Source organism: Zootoca vivipara, chromosome 3, assembly GCF_965207765.1.
Source record: "Zootoca vivipara chromosome 3, rZooViv2.hap1.1, whole genome shotgun sequence".
Classification (NCBI taxonomy): Eukaryota; Metazoa; Chordata; class Lepidosauria; order Squamata; family Lacertidae; genus Zootoca; species Zootoca vivipara.
The window spans coordinates 112,213,690-112,230,778 of record NC_142586.1 but is presented as its reverse complement, the minus strand read 5'-3'; the positions used below and the strand labels follow the sequence as shown (position 1 = coordinate 112,230,778).

At 42.3% G+C, this 17,089-nt stretch overlaps 1 protein-coding gene across 1 annotated transcript; it reads right to left on the bottom strand.

Moving 5' to 3' along the window:
- Positions 1-6,872: 6,872 nt before the first annotated feature.
- LOC148686415 (uncharacterized) lies at positions 6,873-16,256 on the bottom strand. Its single transcript, XM_088665455.1, has 8 exons — positions 16,199-16,256; positions 12,316-12,444; positions 11,741-11,866; positions 11,245-11,364; positions 10,162-10,305; positions 9,107-9,241; positions 8,689-8,817; positions 6,873-6,898 (listed from the first exon to the last, which is right to left on the bottom strand). The coding sequence occupies exons 1-8, from the start codon at positions 16,254-16,256 to the stop codon at positions 6,873-6,875; spliced, it is 867 nt and encodes a 288-aa protein (XP_088521581.1).
- Between the last annotated feature and the right edge of the window lie 833 nt (positions 16,257-17,089).

Genomic DNA, 17,089 nt, shown 5'->3' with positions numbered 1-17,089 from the left:
AAAGGGCTCAGGGAATCCCCAGAACAAAATTAGGGGGGCAAACGGGGAGAGGATAAGGGAGGTAGGTTCCACTGCACAAGCAGGTGGAGGGAGATTGTTGTATACAACCCTCTAAGACTTTTCTCTTTTAAGTCAGAAAAGGTTGCCATTTGTGAAAATTGATAGAGCTGTTCGTTTCGTTGATGAAGAGGAAACCAAGAGTTTGTCCATCCCTTCAAATCCAAGGGGATTTAAATAGCCACAAATTCAATTGCGCATTCAGCTTCACGGTAATTCCTGACTGCTCTGGGATAAAGTAGTAAGGAAGTGACTTTGGAATCCAGGCATAGACAATCCAAATAACTCTCTTCTGAACTCACATTATGTCCCTTTCCCAATAATCCCCTTGTACATCTTTGTTGCTCTAGTGCATTAAAAGCATTTTACCTGGCCGTTTGCAGCAGAATACATCGCCAGGAATAGGGCACACTACTTTGAAAGACACGAATTCACCAAACGAACATCTTGACTTGCATCTACCCCGAAGATTCAGAGATGGAACAGAAATCAATCCTTGTGACATTACTGAAACAGAAAAGATCATCAGCATCTCTAAGCATTTGGAAATGTCAGAAATATATCAAATACTGAAAAGAAGTATGTCTCTGAACATCATTAATACCGTTCCAGAGAGAAGACCCAGAGGACTGTTTGCCTTGATGATCCATGTGTTTCTCCATCCATGGGAACTCAAGGGCTTCTAAAAGCTACTCATTCAATCTCTCATTGGGCTTCTCAGTAATTCCTGTCCATCTCACAGTTCATTAGGAACTGGCTCCTCTCTTACAACCACCAGGAGTGACATCACCCCCACAGGTACATTCCTCCATCCTCCTTTGTTTTCCAAGACAGACGGATGCCAATAATCCTCCACTATGTACCTTAGCAGGAATTTCCCAATACATTGCAGTTGTTCTACCACGTAAAAAGCTTTTGAATATTACCTGGCCTCTTATAGCTGTCAGGAATAGAAGAGGGTCTTGCTGAAGACAGATTTTTACCATTGGAACATCATGAATTGCATTTAACCACATTTTTTTAAATCTTTTATTTATCTTTTCTTTAGAAGCCACCCAGAGTGGCTAGGGAAATCCAGCCAGATGGGTGGGGTATAAATAATAAATTATTATTATTTTATTATTATATTTATTAGCTACATAAGGTGTCCATTATTGGGGCAACATTCTTGGATTGGCCCATTCAAATCGGACATCTTGTTGTAAGGCACTGTGGCTCTGAGGAAAATGTGCATATTAGCCAATGGCTGTGCTGCAAGACAAGCCCTGGGCAGGCCATCGCTGTGCTGTGCCCACAACCCACCACTCATCCGGAACTCCAAGGTTTTACCTGGCTTTCTACAGCAAAGGACAAAGCCAAGAACAGAGCAGGATCTGGTGGAAGACACATATTCACCATGGGAACATTTTGACTTGCATCTACCCAAACATTTCGTGGTCAATTCATGGGGGGGGCACTTTACCATGAATAGTGTGTGTGGGGTGTGTGGGGTGTGTGTCTACACTGTGGACCAATCCTTGAGACACTTCAGCAATAGAGAAAAGGAACCATTAATATCTTCCCATATACATAGATAAAATGGTTCAATATCGAAATGCCATAGTTTTGATCCAGTGACATTGTTCCATTTTTTTAAAAGGACCTTTCACTTGTGCAATGGATTCTCCCCTCCCTCTCCTCTCTCTGCACACCCCTCTGCCTCCCCCAACCCGCTCCAAAAGGCTCAGGGAATCCCCAGAACAAAATTAGGGGGGCAAACGGGGAGAGGATAAGGGAGGTAGGTTCCACTGCACAAGCAGGTGGAGGGAGATTGTTGTATACAACCCTCTAAGACTTTTCTCTTTTAAGTCAGAAAAGGTTGCCATTTGTGAAAATTGATAGAGCTGTTCGTTTCGTTGATGAAGAGGAAACCAAGAGTTTGTCCATCCCTTCAAATCCAAGGGGAGTTAAATAGCCACAAATTCAATTGCGCATTCAGCTTCACGGTAATTCCTGACTGCTCTGGGATAAAGCAGTAAGGAAGTGACTTTGGAATCCAGGCATAGACAATCCAAATAACTCTCTTCTGAACTCACATTATGTCCCTTTCCCAATAATCCCCTTGTACATCTTTGTTGCTCTAGTGCATTAAAAGCATTTTACCTGGCCGTTTGCAGCAGAATACATCGCCAGGAATAGGGCACACTACTTTGAAAGACATGAATTCACCAAACGAACATCTTGACTTGCATCTACCCCGAAGATTCAGAGATGGAGCAGAAATCAATCCTTGTGACATTACTGAAACAGAAAAGATCATCAGCATCTCTAAGCATTTGGAAATGTCAGAAATATATCAAATACTGAAAAGAAGTATGTCTCTGAACATCATTAATACCGTTCCAGAGAGAAGACCCAGAGGACTGTTTGCCTTGATGATCCATGTGTTTCTCCATCCATGGGAACTCAAGGGCTTCTAAAAGCTACTCATTCAATCTCTCATTGGGCTTCTCAGTAATTCCTGTCCATCTCACAGTTCATTAGGAACTGGCTCCTCTCTTACAACCACCAGGAGTGACATCACCCCCACAGGTACATTCCTCCATCCTCCTTTGTTTTCCAAGACAGACGGATGCCAATAATCCTCCACTATGTACCTTAGCAGGAATTTCCCAATACATTGCAGTTGTTCTACCACGTAAAAAGCTTTTGAATATTACCTGGCCTCTTATAGCTGTCAGGAATAGAAGAGGGTCTTGCTGAAGACAGATTTTTACCATTGGAACATCATGAATTGCATTTAACCACATTTTTTTAAATCTTTTATTTATCTTTTCTTTAGAAGCCACCCAGAGTGGCTAGGGAAACCCAGCCAGATGGGTGGGGTATAAATAATAAATTATTATTATTTTATTATTATATTTATTAGCTACATAAGGTGTCCATTATTGGGGCAGCATTCTTGGATTGGCCCATTCAAATCGGACATCTTGTTGCAAGGCACTGTGGCTCTGAGGAAAATGTGCATATTAGCCAATGGCTGTGCTGCAAGACAAGCCCTGGGCAGGCCATCGCTGTGCTGTGCCCACAAACCACCACTCATCCGGAACTCCAAGGTTTTACCTGGCTTTCTACAGCAAAGGACAAAGCCAAGAACAGAGCAGGATCTGGTGGAAGACACATATTCACCATGGGAACATTTTGACTTGCATCTACCCAAACATTTCGTGGTCAATTCATGGGGGGGGGCACTTTACCATGAATAGTGTGTGTGGGGTGTGTGGGTGTGTGTCTAACTGTGGACCAATCCTTGGGACACTTCAGCAAAAGAGAAAAGGAAGCATTAATATCTTCCCATATACATAGAAAAAATGGTTCAATATCGAAATGCCATAGTTTTGATCCAGTGACATTGTTCCATTTTTTTAAAAGGACCTTTCACTTGTGCAATGGATTCTCCCCTCCCTCTCCTCTCTCTGCACACCCCTCTGCCTCCCCCAACCCGCTCCAAAGGGCTCAGGGAATCCCCAGAACAAAATTAGGGGGGCAAACGGGGAGAGGATAAGGGAGGTAGGTTCCACTGCACAAGCAGGTGGAGGGAGATTGTTGTATACAACCCTCTAAGACTTTTCTCTTTTAAGTCAGAAAAGGTTGCCATTTGTGAAAATTGATAGAGCTGTTCGTTTTGCTGATGAAGAGGAAACCAAGAGTTTGTCCATCCCTTCAAATCCAAGGGGAGTTAAATAGCCACAAATTCAATTGCGCATTCAGCTTCACGGTAATTCCTGACTGCTCTGGGATAAAGTAGTAAGGAAGTGACTTTGGAATCCAGGCATAGACAATCCAAATAACTCTCTTCTGAACTCACATTATGTCCCTTTCCCAATAATCCCCTTGTACATCTTTGTTGCTCTAGTGCATTAAAAGCATTTTACCTGGCCGTTTGCAGCAGAATACTTCGCCAGGAATAGGGCACACTACTTTGAAAGACACGAATTCACCAAACGAACATCTTGACTTGCATCTACCCCGAAGATTCAGAGATGGAACAGAAATCAATCCTTGTGACATTACTGAAACAGAAAAGATCATCAGCATCTCTAAGCATTTGGAAATGTCAGAAATATATCAAATACTGAAAAGAAGTATGTCTCTGAACATCATTAATACCGTTCCAGAGAGAAGACCCAGAGGACTGTTTGCCTTGATGATCCATGTGTTTCTCCATCCATGGGAACTCAAGGGCTTCTAAAAGCTACTCATTCAATCTCTCATTGGGCTTCTCAGTAATTCCTGTCCATCTCACAGTTCATTAGGAACTGGCTCCTCTCTTACAACCGCCAGGAGTGACATCACCCCCACAGGTACATTCCTCCATCCTCCTTTGTTTTCCAAGACAGACGGATGCCAATAATCCTCCACTATGTACCTTAGCAGGAATTTCCCAATACATTGCAGTTGTTCTACCACGTAAAAAGCTTTTGAATATTACCTGGCCTCTTATAGCTGTCAGGAATAGAAGAGGGTCTTGCTGAAGACAGATTTTTACCATTGGAACATCATGAATTGCATTTAACCACATTTTTTTAAATCTTTTATTTATCTTTTCTTTAGAAGCCACCCAGAGTGGCTAGGGAAACCCAGTCAGATGGGTGGGGTATAAATAATAAATTATTATTATTTTATTATTATATTTATTAGCTACATAAGGTGTCCATTATTGGGGCAACATTCTTGGATTGGCCCATTCAAATCGGACATCTTGTTGTAAGGCACTGTGGCTCTGAGGAAAATGTGCATATTAGCCAATGGCTGTGCTGCAAGACAAGCCCTGGGCAGGCCATCGCTGTGCTGTGCCCACAACCCACCACTCATCCGGAACTCCAAGGTTTTACCTGGCTTTCTACAGCAAAGGACAAAGCCAAGAACAGAGCAGGATCTGGTGGAAGACACATATTCACCATGGGAACATTTTGACTTGCATCTACCCAAACATTTCGTGGTCAATTCATGGGGGGGGCACTTTACCATGAATAGTGTGTGTGGGGTGTGTGGGGTGTGTGTCTACACTGTGGACCAATCCTTGAGACACTTCAGCAATAGAGAAAAGGAACCATTAATATCTTCCCATATACATAGATAAAATGGTTCAATATCGAAATGCCATAGTTTTGATCCAGTGACATTGTTCCATTTTTTTAAAAGGACCTTTCACTTGTGCAATGGATTCTCCCCTCCCTCTCCTCTCTCTGCACACCCCTCTGCCTCCCCCAACCCGCTCCAAAGGGCTCAGGGAATCCCCAGAACAAAATTAGGGGGGCAAACGGGGAGAGGATAAGGGAGGTAGGTTCCACTGCACAAGCAGGTGGAGGGAGATTGTTGTATACAACCCTCTAAGACTTTTCTCTTTTAAGTCAGAAAAGGTTGCCATTTGTGAAAATTGATAGAGCTGTTCGTTTCGTTGATGAAGAGGAAACCAAGAGTTTGTCCATCCCTTCAAATCCAAGGGGAGTTAAATAGCCACAAATTCAATTGCGCATTCAGCTTCACGGTAATTCCTGACTGCTCTGGGATAAAGTAGTAAGGAAGTGACTTTGGAATCCAGGCATAGACAATCCAAATAACTCTCATCTGAACTCACATTATGTCCCTTTCCCAATAATCCCCTTATACATCTTTGTTGCTCTAGTGCATTAAAAGCATTTTACCTGGCCGTTTCAAGCAGAATACATCGCCAGGAATAGGGCACACTACTTTGAAAGACATGAATTCACCAAACGAACATCTTGACTTGCATCTACCCCGAAGATTCAGAGATGGAGCAGAAATCAATCCTTGTGACATTACTGAAACAGAAAAGATCATCAGCATCTCTAAGCATTTGGAAATGTCAGAAATATATCAAATACTGAAAAGAAGTATGTCTCTGAACATCATTAATACCGTTCCAGAGAGAAGACCCAGAGGACTGTTTGCCTTGATGATCCATGTGTTTCTCCATCCATGGGAACTCAAGGGCTTCTAAAAGCTACTCATTCAATCTCTCATTGGGCTTCTCAGTAATTCCTGTCCATCTCACAGTTCATTAGGAACTGGCTCCTCTCTTACAACCACCAGGAGTGACATCACCCCCACAGGTACATTCCTCCATCCTCCTTTGTTTTCCAAGACAGACGGATGCCAATAATCCTCCACTATGTACCTTAGCAGGAATTTCCCAATACATTGCAGTTGTTCTACCACGTAAAAAGCTTTTGAATATTACCTGGCCTCTTATAGCTGTCAGGAATAGAAGAGGGTCTTGCTGAAGACAGATTTTTACCATTGGAACATCATGAATTGCATTTAACCACATTTTTTTAAATCTTTTATTTATCTTTTCTTTAGAAGCCACCCAGAGTGGCTAGGGAAACCCAGCCAGATGGGTGGGGTATAAATAATAAATTATTATTATTTTATTATTATATTTATTAGCTACATAAGGTGTCCATTATTGGGGCAGCATTCTTGGATTGGCCCATTCAAATCGGACATCTTGTTGCAAGGCACTGTGGCTCTGAGGAAAATGTGCATATTAGCCAATGGCTGTGCTGCAAGACAAGCCCTGGGCAGGCCATCGCTGTGCTGTGCCCACAAACCACCACTCATCCGGAACTCCAAGGTTTTACCTGGCTTTCTACAGCAAAGGACAAAGCCAAGAACAGAGCAGGATCTGGTGGAAGACACATATTCACCATGGGAACATTTTGACTTGCATCTACCCAAACATTTTGTGGTCAATTCATGGGGGGGGCACTTTACCATGAATAGTGTGTGTGGGGTGTGTGGGTGTGTGTCTAACTGTGGACCAATCCTTGGGACACTTCAGCAAAAGAGAAAAGGAAGCATTAATATCTTCCCATATACATAGAAAAAATGGTTCAATATCGAAATGCCATAGTTTTGATCCAGTGACATTGTTCCATTTTTTTAAAAGGACCTTTCACTTGTGCAATGGATTCTCCCCTCCCTCTCCTCTCTCTGCACACCCCTCTGCCTCCCCCAACCTGCTCCAAAGGGCTCAGGGAATCCCCAGAACAAAATTAAGAGGGCAAACGGGGGAAGGATAGGGGAGGTAGGTTCCACTGCACAAGCAGGTGGAGGGAGATTGTTGTATACAACCCTCTAAGACTTTCTTCTTTTAAGTCAGAAAAAGTTGCCCATTGTGAAAATTGATAGAGCTGCTCGTTTCATTGATGAAGAGGAAACCAAGAGTTTGTCCATCCCTTCAAATCCAAGGGCAGTTAAATAGCCACACATTCAATTGCGCATTCAGCTTCACGGTAATTCCTGACTGCTCTGGGATAAAGTAGTAAGGAAGTGACTTTGGAATCCAGGCATAGACAATCCAAATAACTCTCATCTGAACTCACATTATGTCCCTTTCCCAATAATCCCCTTGTACATCTTTGTTGCTCTAGTGCATTAAAAGCATTTTACCTGGCCGTTTCCAGCAGAATACATCGCCAGGAATAGGGCACACTACTTTGAAAGACATGAATTCACCAAACGAACATCTTGACTTGCATCTACCCCGAAGATTCAGAGATGGAACAGAAATCAATCCTTGTGACGTTACTGAAACAGAAAAGATCATCAGCATCTCTAAGCATTTGGAAATATCAGAAATATATCAAATATTGAAAAGAAGTATGTCTCTGAACATCATTAATACCGTTCCAGAGAGAAGAACCAGAGGACTGTTTGCCTTGATGATCCATGTGTTTTCTCCATCCATGGGAACTCAAGGGCTTCTAAAAGCTACTGTATTTTTCACTCCATAAGATGCACTTTTTTCCTCCTAAAAAGTAAGGGGGGTTCTGTGCATCTTATGGAGCGAATGCGTGGTCCCTGGAGCAGCTGATTGCAAGAGATTGGGGAGGGAGATAAGGGAGGCTAGCTCCCTTCCGGCCCCGGCCCCTTCCTCAGGCCTCCATTGTTGAATGTTCTGCAGAGGCAGGCTGTTTGTTTCCCCAGCAACATGTTACTGGCTGACTGGATTATGTGGCTGATTAGATTATCAGAAGCTGCAGAACTGTGAGTTGAACAAGATTTTTTCCCTTTGCAAAGTAAACTCAACAACTTTGAGCTGATCCTTTAAAAAATTGGGCTTTTCCTCTTTGCAAACGAAGCTGCACAACTCTGAGCTGATCCACCAAAAAACGGGGCTTTCCCCCTTTCCTCCTCTGAAAACTAGGTGCGTCTTATGGTCAGGTGCGTCTTATGGAGCTAAAACAGTACTCATTCAGTCTCTCATTGGGGTTCTCAGTAATTCCTGTCCATCTCACAGTTCATTAGGAGGTGACAGCTTTGAAATTCACTATCAAGCAAAGTAAATATCTCCTCTCTTACAACCACCAGGAGTGACGACACAACACCTTCCACATGTGTTGTGTCAAGAAGATTTGGGTTATCTCGCAACAGGATAGAGTATCAAACAAAGATGTGTTTCTCAGCGACATCTATGCTGGCTTGGTCCTGTCCACAAAATGAAAGATGACAGCTCTATGGGGACATGCTCTATGGGGAGCTGGCTTCTGGTACCAGGCCCATTAGCAGACCAACTCTGCCTTACAAAGATGTCTGTAAAGGTGACATGAAGGCAGCCATTACCTGGCTTTCTACAGCAAAGGAGGAAGCCAGGAACAGAGCAGAATCTGGTGGAAGACACATATTCACCATGGGAACATTCTGGCTTGCATCTACCCAAACATTTCACGGTCAATTCATGGGGTATTTTACCTGAACAGAGAAAATGAGGTCAGCAACATATCAAAGCATATTTCATTAATAGTGTGTGTGTGTGTGTTTTTGTAATTCTTAACGTAATACATGCAATTCAGAAAAGTTCTAGAGAGCCCAATTTTGCCCATTTCTTTGGCGAACCAAAAACACGAGTTTCTGTATCAAGAGCTTTTCAAGGACACTTTCTCCATCTCCCACTGATATTCATGGGACCAACATCTACCCACCCTCTGGAATCCTGACCCAGAAATCCCCACTTGAATCATTAAAATCATGGGAACATTACCTGCCCGTTTGCAGCAGAAGACATAGCCAAGGACAGTACAGACTTTCGTTGAGGATATATATTCACCATGGGAACATCTTGGCTTGCATTGACCCCAGCATTTATTGTCTACACTGTGGACCAATCCTTGGGACACTTCAGCAGGAGAGAGAAGCAGTCAACATGTTCCCATATACATAGAATATATATATATTAAACAGGTCAATCTCTAAATACCATGGTTTGTATAAATTTTACTTCCATTTGCACAGTGGTTCTTCACCTTCTTATCCTCTCCTTAGAGTTGGAAGGGACCCTGGGGATCATCTAGTCGAAACCCCTACAATGCTGGAATCTCAACTAAAGCATCCATGACAGCTGGCACAGCCACTAGCACACCCCTGTGCCTGTCTTGCAAATGAGAAGAGCCTGTTGGATCAGGCTAGTTGCTCATCTAGGCCACCAATCTGTTCTCGCAGTGGTCAACCAGATGCCTATGGGAAACCAGGAAGCAGGATTCAAGCACAAGAACCCTGTCCCCTCCTGGAGTTTCCTGCAACTGGCATTTAGAAGTCTCCAGCAGTGGAGGATGCCCATAGGTCCGTGTGTTACGAGAGAGGGAGAACAATTTCCCTTCATCCACTTTCTCTATGTCATACATAATTTTGCAAAGTTCTATCATGTTGCCTCTTACTCGCCTTTTCTTTAAACTAACATTTCCAAATCATAGAACTGTAGAGTTGGAAAGGACCCTGCGGATCATCCAATCCAACTCCCTACAGTGCAGGAATATTCAGGTGTCCAATATGGGAATCGAACCTGCGACCTTGGCGTTACCACGTCATGCTAACCAACTGAGCTACCTGAGAAGCATCCCTGAAAATCCAAGGGCTGTTAAAAAGCCACTCATTCAATCACAAATTTGGCTTCACAGTAATTCCTGGCTACCATCCAATGCATTAGAAACCATGGAATTTCAAAATAACCCTCATTTGCACACACACCCACATCCCTTACCCAGAAATCCCCCAATACATCATTGCTTCTCTATCACATTAAAAGCATGAGAACATTACCTGCCCCTTTACAGCAGAAGACATAGCCAAGGACAGGGCAGATTCTTGTTGAAGATATATATTCACCACTGGAACAGCTTGACTTGCACTGACCCCAACATTTCTTGCCTGCAGTGTGGACCAAGCCTTGGGACATTTGAGCAGGAGAGAGAAGCAGTCAACATGTTGCCATATAAATAGAAAATATATTTTTTTTAAAAAAACAGGTCAATCTCTAAATACCATGGTTTGTATACATTTTACTTCCATTTGTACAGTGGTTCTTCACCTTCTTATCCTCTCCTTATAGAATCATACAACCTTAGAATTGGAAGGGACCCTGGGGATCATCTAGTCAAAACCCCTACAATGCTGGAATCTCAACTAAAGCATCCATGACAGATGGCACAGCCACTAGCACACCCCTGTGCCTGTCTTGCAAATGAGAAGAGCCTGTTGGATCAGGCTAGTTGCTCATCTAGGCCACCAATCTGTTCTCGCAGTGGTCAACCAGATGCCTATGGGAAACCAGGAAGCAGGATTCAAGCACAAGAACCCTGTCCCCTCCTGGAGTTTCCTGCAACTGGCATTTAGAAGTCTCCAGCAGTGGAGGATGCCCATAGGTCCGTGTGTTACGAGAGAGGGAGAACAATTTCCCTTCATCCACTTTCTCTATGTCATACATAATTTTGCAAAGTTCTATCATGTTGCCTCTTACTCGCCTTTTCTTTAAACTAACATTTCCAAATCATAGAACTGTAGAGTTGGAAAGGACCCTGCGGATCATCCAATCCAACTCCCTACAGTGCAGGAATATTCAGGTGTCCAATATGGGAATCGAACCTGCGACCTTGGCGTTACCACGTCATGCTAACCAACTGAGCTACCTGAGAAGCATCCCTGAAAATCCAAGGGCTGTTAAAAAGCCACTCATTCAATCACATATTTGGCTTCACAGTAATTCCTGGCTACCATCCAATGCATTAGAAACCATGGAATTTCAAAATAACCCTCATTTGCACCCCCACACATCCCTTACCCATTAACCCCCCAATACATCATTGCTTCTCTTTCACATTAAAAGCATGGTAACATTACCTGCCCCTTTGCAGCAGAAGACATAGCCAAGGACAGGGCAGATTCTTGTTGAAGATATATATTCACCACTGGAACAGCTTGACTTGCACTCACCCCAACATTTCTTGCCTGCAGTGTGGACCAAGCCTTGGGACATTGTCAAAACAAAGGAGAAAATGACATCAATATCTCTCAGCCTTCTCAATAAACATAGAAAACACTGAAAAGAATTCCGTCTTTGAGGACCATAAATGTATTTCCAGGGAGAAGCTCTATAAAGCTGTTTGTCATGATGAACCAGGATCCACAAGTTTGTGCATCTATAGAAGTTCAAGGGCTTCTAAATGCTACTTATTCAATTCCTCATTGGGCTTCACATTAATTCCAGTCTACCCACAATGGACTTTGAAATTCACTAATAGACAGAGTAAATAACTTATCTGTACCCAGCCTCTGCACACCTTCTCAAAATTCCCCAATACATCATTGTTGTTCTAGCAGGCAAAAGGCATTTGAATATTACCTGGCTTCTCACAGCAACCAGGAGTAGAGCAGGGTCTTCTTGAAGGCAAATTTTCACCACTGGAACACCTTGACCTGCATCTACCCAAACATTTATCAACTACAAAGGGGGGAAATTCTTGGTGCGCTGTATGAAAACAGAGAAGAGATCAACATCTCTAAGCACTTCCCATGAATGCAGGAATTATTATTATTATTATTATTATTATTATTATTATTATTTTGAAAAGAGTTCGCTCTTTATCAATTCAATCTCTAAATACCCTAAATTCAGCTACAAAATTTACAAAAGATTGCCATCTATAAACCAATAGTTCTGTTTGCCTGTTGCTTTATGTTGCTATGAATTTGTCCATCCCACAAGTACAAGGGCTGTTAAAGGCCCCTCATTCTGTCACTCATTGGGCTTCACATTAATTCCTGGCTATCCTACAATTCATTAGGAAGGAAGGAATTTCAGGAACCAGGCAAATACAGCATTTATAAACCACACCTACCCATTTACCGCGTGTTTTGCCCAGAAATACCCCAGTGCCTCATTCTTGTTCTAGCACATTAGAAGCAAGGTGATATTACCTGGCCGTTCGCAGCATAAGACAAAGCAAGGAATGGAGCAGGCTCTTGCTGCAGAAACATCTTCACCACATCCTGGCTTGCATTGTGCCCAACGTTTCTTGACGGCAGCATTTGCAAATCCTCCAGAAACTTTAGCAAAACAGAGGAAGAGAGTTTGCCAGCATCTCTATGCATTCACTTTCAGATAGTCACATTAAGCTTCCATTTAAAAAAAAACAAACAACAGCAACTCAGGGAGCATTCTTTGTCATATTCAAGGGCTTTTAGAAGCCACTCATTCAGTTTCTCATTTTCCTTCACAGGACCCCCTATATGCTATACGAAGAGAACCTCCACATTTACCACCCTCTCCTCTTTTGGAGGAAAGTCCAGGGTGTATTTTTTTTTTAAAAAAAACAAAAACAAAACACCAATAACATTAATCCTTCTTGTAACAAATAAAAAGCATGGGACTTAGTGCTATGACGATAATTTCAAATAGTGTCCACTGCCCCAACCCATCCCATGCCCCCATCCCCAATTGTGAGATGGACAAGAATAAATCCCTTGAAGAAAACCACCATGGGATCATTGGATAAAGGGCACAAGATAAATTGGATCAATCAATCAACCAGTAAGATTCTGATGTCACAACTTCAAAGCACTGCAGCGAGGGAGTATATTTTGCTCTTACCTTAAAATGATTTAGATGTGGTTGTGTGGTGTGTAGCCTTCTTTGCGTGTACACCCCCACACCCCCACACACCAACTTCACACACACCAGCTCCTTAACTTACCAGTGTGTGTTTATTTATAGAGGACACATCAGGAAGCAATAGGAAGCAATAGGAAGGCTATCCTGCAGGTTGCCTTCAGAGAGCTAAAGGACTTTGGGGGACTTTTCTTTAAGCGGAACAGAGAGTGGGTTTCCATTTAAATAAATTAATGAAGCTTTTGTCAATTTCTTCCTTTTAAATTGAAAAAAGTCGTCTGCTACTCTGCTTTTCTAAAGAACAAAACCCTCAAGTCAGCACTCTGCTAGCAGGTTCAAGGATAGCCACACTTCATGGAAGCCCATGGACTCCAAGAAAGACAGAGACTTGGACATTTAGAGGAGTTCATTGCTCCTCTGTGTTTCTATGCCTCTCTGTTACATCACCTGCAATCTAACTGAGCCCCATTTCATTGTTTCGTGTGAGGATTTGAAACAGATAATACAGAGGGTAAATTGGAAGGTCCAGACCAAAGGCTGGGCTAACTAAAGGGAAAGGATCTTTGAACCTCACCCTCAAACTTCCCCCAATTACTTTATGTTTGTCCATTTCTTTGATGAGGAAAATCTGTGAGAGTGACCTTACCTGCAACTTCAAAAGTTTTCTTATTTATTTCTTTAAGAAAGAGGCAATGTCATTCTGTAAGAAATGTCTTCCTCCTTCTGCACCTTACCCGGAAATCCCCCAGTAAATCATAACTACTGTATTGTTGAGCATAAAATTAAATAATGTTACCTAGCAATTTATTACAATAGTTGTTTTTGGTGTGTGTGTTTTTTAAAAAAATAGTAATGAATAGGTTTTTGCTACAGTTAGAACTGTTAGTTAGAAATGCCTGAAGAACTATGGATGGAGGCTCGTAACATTATACAGGAGGCAGCAACGAAAACCATCCCAAGGAAAAGGAAATGCAAGAAAGCAAAATGGCTGTCCAACGAGGCCTTACAAATAGCGGAGGAGAGGAGGCAAGCAAAATGCAAGGGAGATCGGGAAAGATACAGGAAACTGAATGCAGATTTCCAAAAAATAGCAAGGAGAGACAAGAGGGTCTTCTTAAATGAGCATTGCAAAGAAATAGAGGAAAACAATAGAATGGGGAAAACCAGAGACCTGTTCAAGAAAATTGGAGATATGAAAGGAACATTTCGTACAAAGATTACCATAATAAAGGACAAAAGTGGTAAGGACCTAACAGAAGCAGAAGACATCAAGAAGAGGTGGCAAGAATACACAGAGGAATTATACCAGAAAGATATGGAGGTCTCGTACACCTCAGGTAGTGTGGTTGCTGACCTTGAGCCAGACATCTTGGAGAGTGAAGTCAAATGGGCTTTAGAAAGCATTGCTAATAACAAGGCCAGTGGAAGTGATGATATTCCAGCTGAACTATTTAAAATTTTAAAAGATGATGCTGTTAAGGTGCTACACCCAATATGCCAGCAAGTTTGGAAAACTCAGCAATGGCCAGAGGATTGGAGAAGATCAGTCTACATCCCAATTCCAAAGAAGGGCAGTGCCAAAGAATGCTCCAACTACCGCACAATTGCGCTCATTTCACACGCTAGCAAGGTTATGCTTAAAATTCTACAAGGCAGGCTTAGGCAGTATGTGGACCGAGAACTCCCAGAAGTGCAAGCTGGATTTCGAAGGGGCAGAGGAACCAGAGACCAAATAGCAAACATGCGCTGGATTATGGAGAAAGCTAGAGAGTTCCAGAAAAACGTCTACTTCTGCTTCATTGACTATGCAAAAGCCTTTGGCTGTGTCGACCACAGCAAACTATGGCAAGTTCTTAAAGAAATGGGAGTGCCTGATCACCTCATCTGTCTCCTGAGAAATCTCTATGTGGGACAAGAAGCTACAGTTAGAAATGGATATGGAACAACTGATTGGTTCAAAATTGGGAAAGGAGTACGACAAGGTTGTATATTGTCTCCCTGCTTATTTAACTTATATGCAGAATTCATCATGCGAAAGGCTGGACTAGATGAATCCCAAGCCGGAATTAAGATTGCCGGAAGAAATATCAACAACCTCAGATATGCTGATGACACAACCTTGATGGCAGAAAGTGAGGAGGAATTAAAGAACCTTTTAATGAGGGTGAAAGAGGAGAGCGCAAAATATGGTCTGAAGATCAACATCAAAAAAACCAAGATCATGGCCACTGGTCCCATCACCTCCTGGCAAATAGAAGGGGAAGAAATGGAGGCAGTGAGAGATTTTACTTTCTTTGGTTCCATGATCACTGCAGATGGTGACAGCAGTCACGAAATTAAAAGACGCCTGCTTCTTGGGAGAAAAGCAAAGGCAAACCTAGACAGCATCCTAAAAAGCAGAGACATCACCTTGCCTTCAAAGGTCTGTATAGTTAAAGCTATGGTTTTCCCAGTAGTGATGTATGGAAGTGAGAGCTGGACCATAAAGAAGGCTGATCGCCGAAGAATGGATGCTTTTGAATTATGGTGCTGGAGGAGACTCTTGAGAGTCCCATGGACTGCAAGAAGATCAAACCTATCCATTCTTAAGGAAATCAGCCCTGAGTGCTCACTGGAAGGACAAATCGTGAAGTTGAGGCTCCAATACTTTGGCCACCTCATGAGAAGAGAAGAATCCTTGGAAAAGACCTTGATGTTGGGAAAGATGGAGGGCACTAGGAGAAGGGGACGACAGAGGACAAGATGGTTGGACAGTGTTCTCGAAGCTACGAACATGAGTTTGACCAAACTGCGGGAGGCAGTGGAAGACAGGAGTGCCTGGTGTGCTATGTTCCATGGGGTCACGAAGAGTCCGACACAACTAAATGACTAAACAACAACAACAACAACAACAAGGTTTTTGCCATAGCAATATATTCAACATATAAACAACTTGGTTTGCATCCTTCCCAACATCACTCAGCTACACTGTTGCCTGAAGTTGGGAGTGCTCAAATAAGAAGGGATTCTCAATACTGCCTTTCCCCTTCCATGAAGGTACCCCATTCCTGATATTTCCAAAGAAATGAGATTCTAATTCTAGAACAGCACGGTAGGAGAAAGCAAGGTAATATTCCCACCATTTTTGAGACAATGTTGGGTCAAATAAACAATTGGCCTCATTGAACTGCTGATGTGCCCTGTGCATCTCACCTGGAAAAGTCAGCAGTGTGAAAAAATGGCATAGAAGTAGAGGATGGAAGGTCTTCATAGCTGATTGTTGGGTCTGTGCATTCTGTTTGGATGTGGAAGAAGCAGAAGAATTTATACTTCATTAGGATGCACAGGCAGCAATAGGCCTACGCAGGAAACCCCATTGGCCATTGAAAGATTATGTGTTCCACCAGGTACTAACAGTGGCAGCTGTTCGCACACCTCCAGAATGTTGATACAAGGTGTTCTTTACATTTGGGTGGCTTTAGAAGAGGTTTCTTTGATGGTTCCAATTATATCCCCCCTTCTTCTCAAAGGAGTCCAGGGCAGCAAACAGATAAATAATTAAAATAATCTAAAAGCAATTAAAAAACCTTCTTAAAACAGCTAAGAACATTCTGAGAACAGTTGGGGGTGCAAAGAGCAGAATGGAACATATTGCCATATGTTGAGGACACGTAGTTATGCTGGGGCAATGATTTTTAGACTAATGGCAAAAATATTGAAATATGAAGTTTCCATATATCCTGCAATGATATTGCTGAACTATACATCACCTATCATAAGGAAAGTACATAAAAAACTACATCCTGTCTATTAACAGCTGTAAGAATGTTAATGGCTCAAAACTAGAAAGATACATACACTTCTTCCTTCTTGGAGAAAATGGTTTAATAAAGTTTGAGATATGGCTATAATGGCAGAAATAACGTCTAAGAGTGAGAATTGCAGGCAAATATAGAAATTGTTTCTGGGGAAACTGCTTGCCCCTTATACAATATTGTCAAGAAAATAAATATCTCCTGTGAAAGCAAGATCAAGTTAGCTTTGAGGGTGTGTTTTTTTTTAAGAAACATTGTAATTCAGAATTTTTGCAGAATTTTTAAAGCT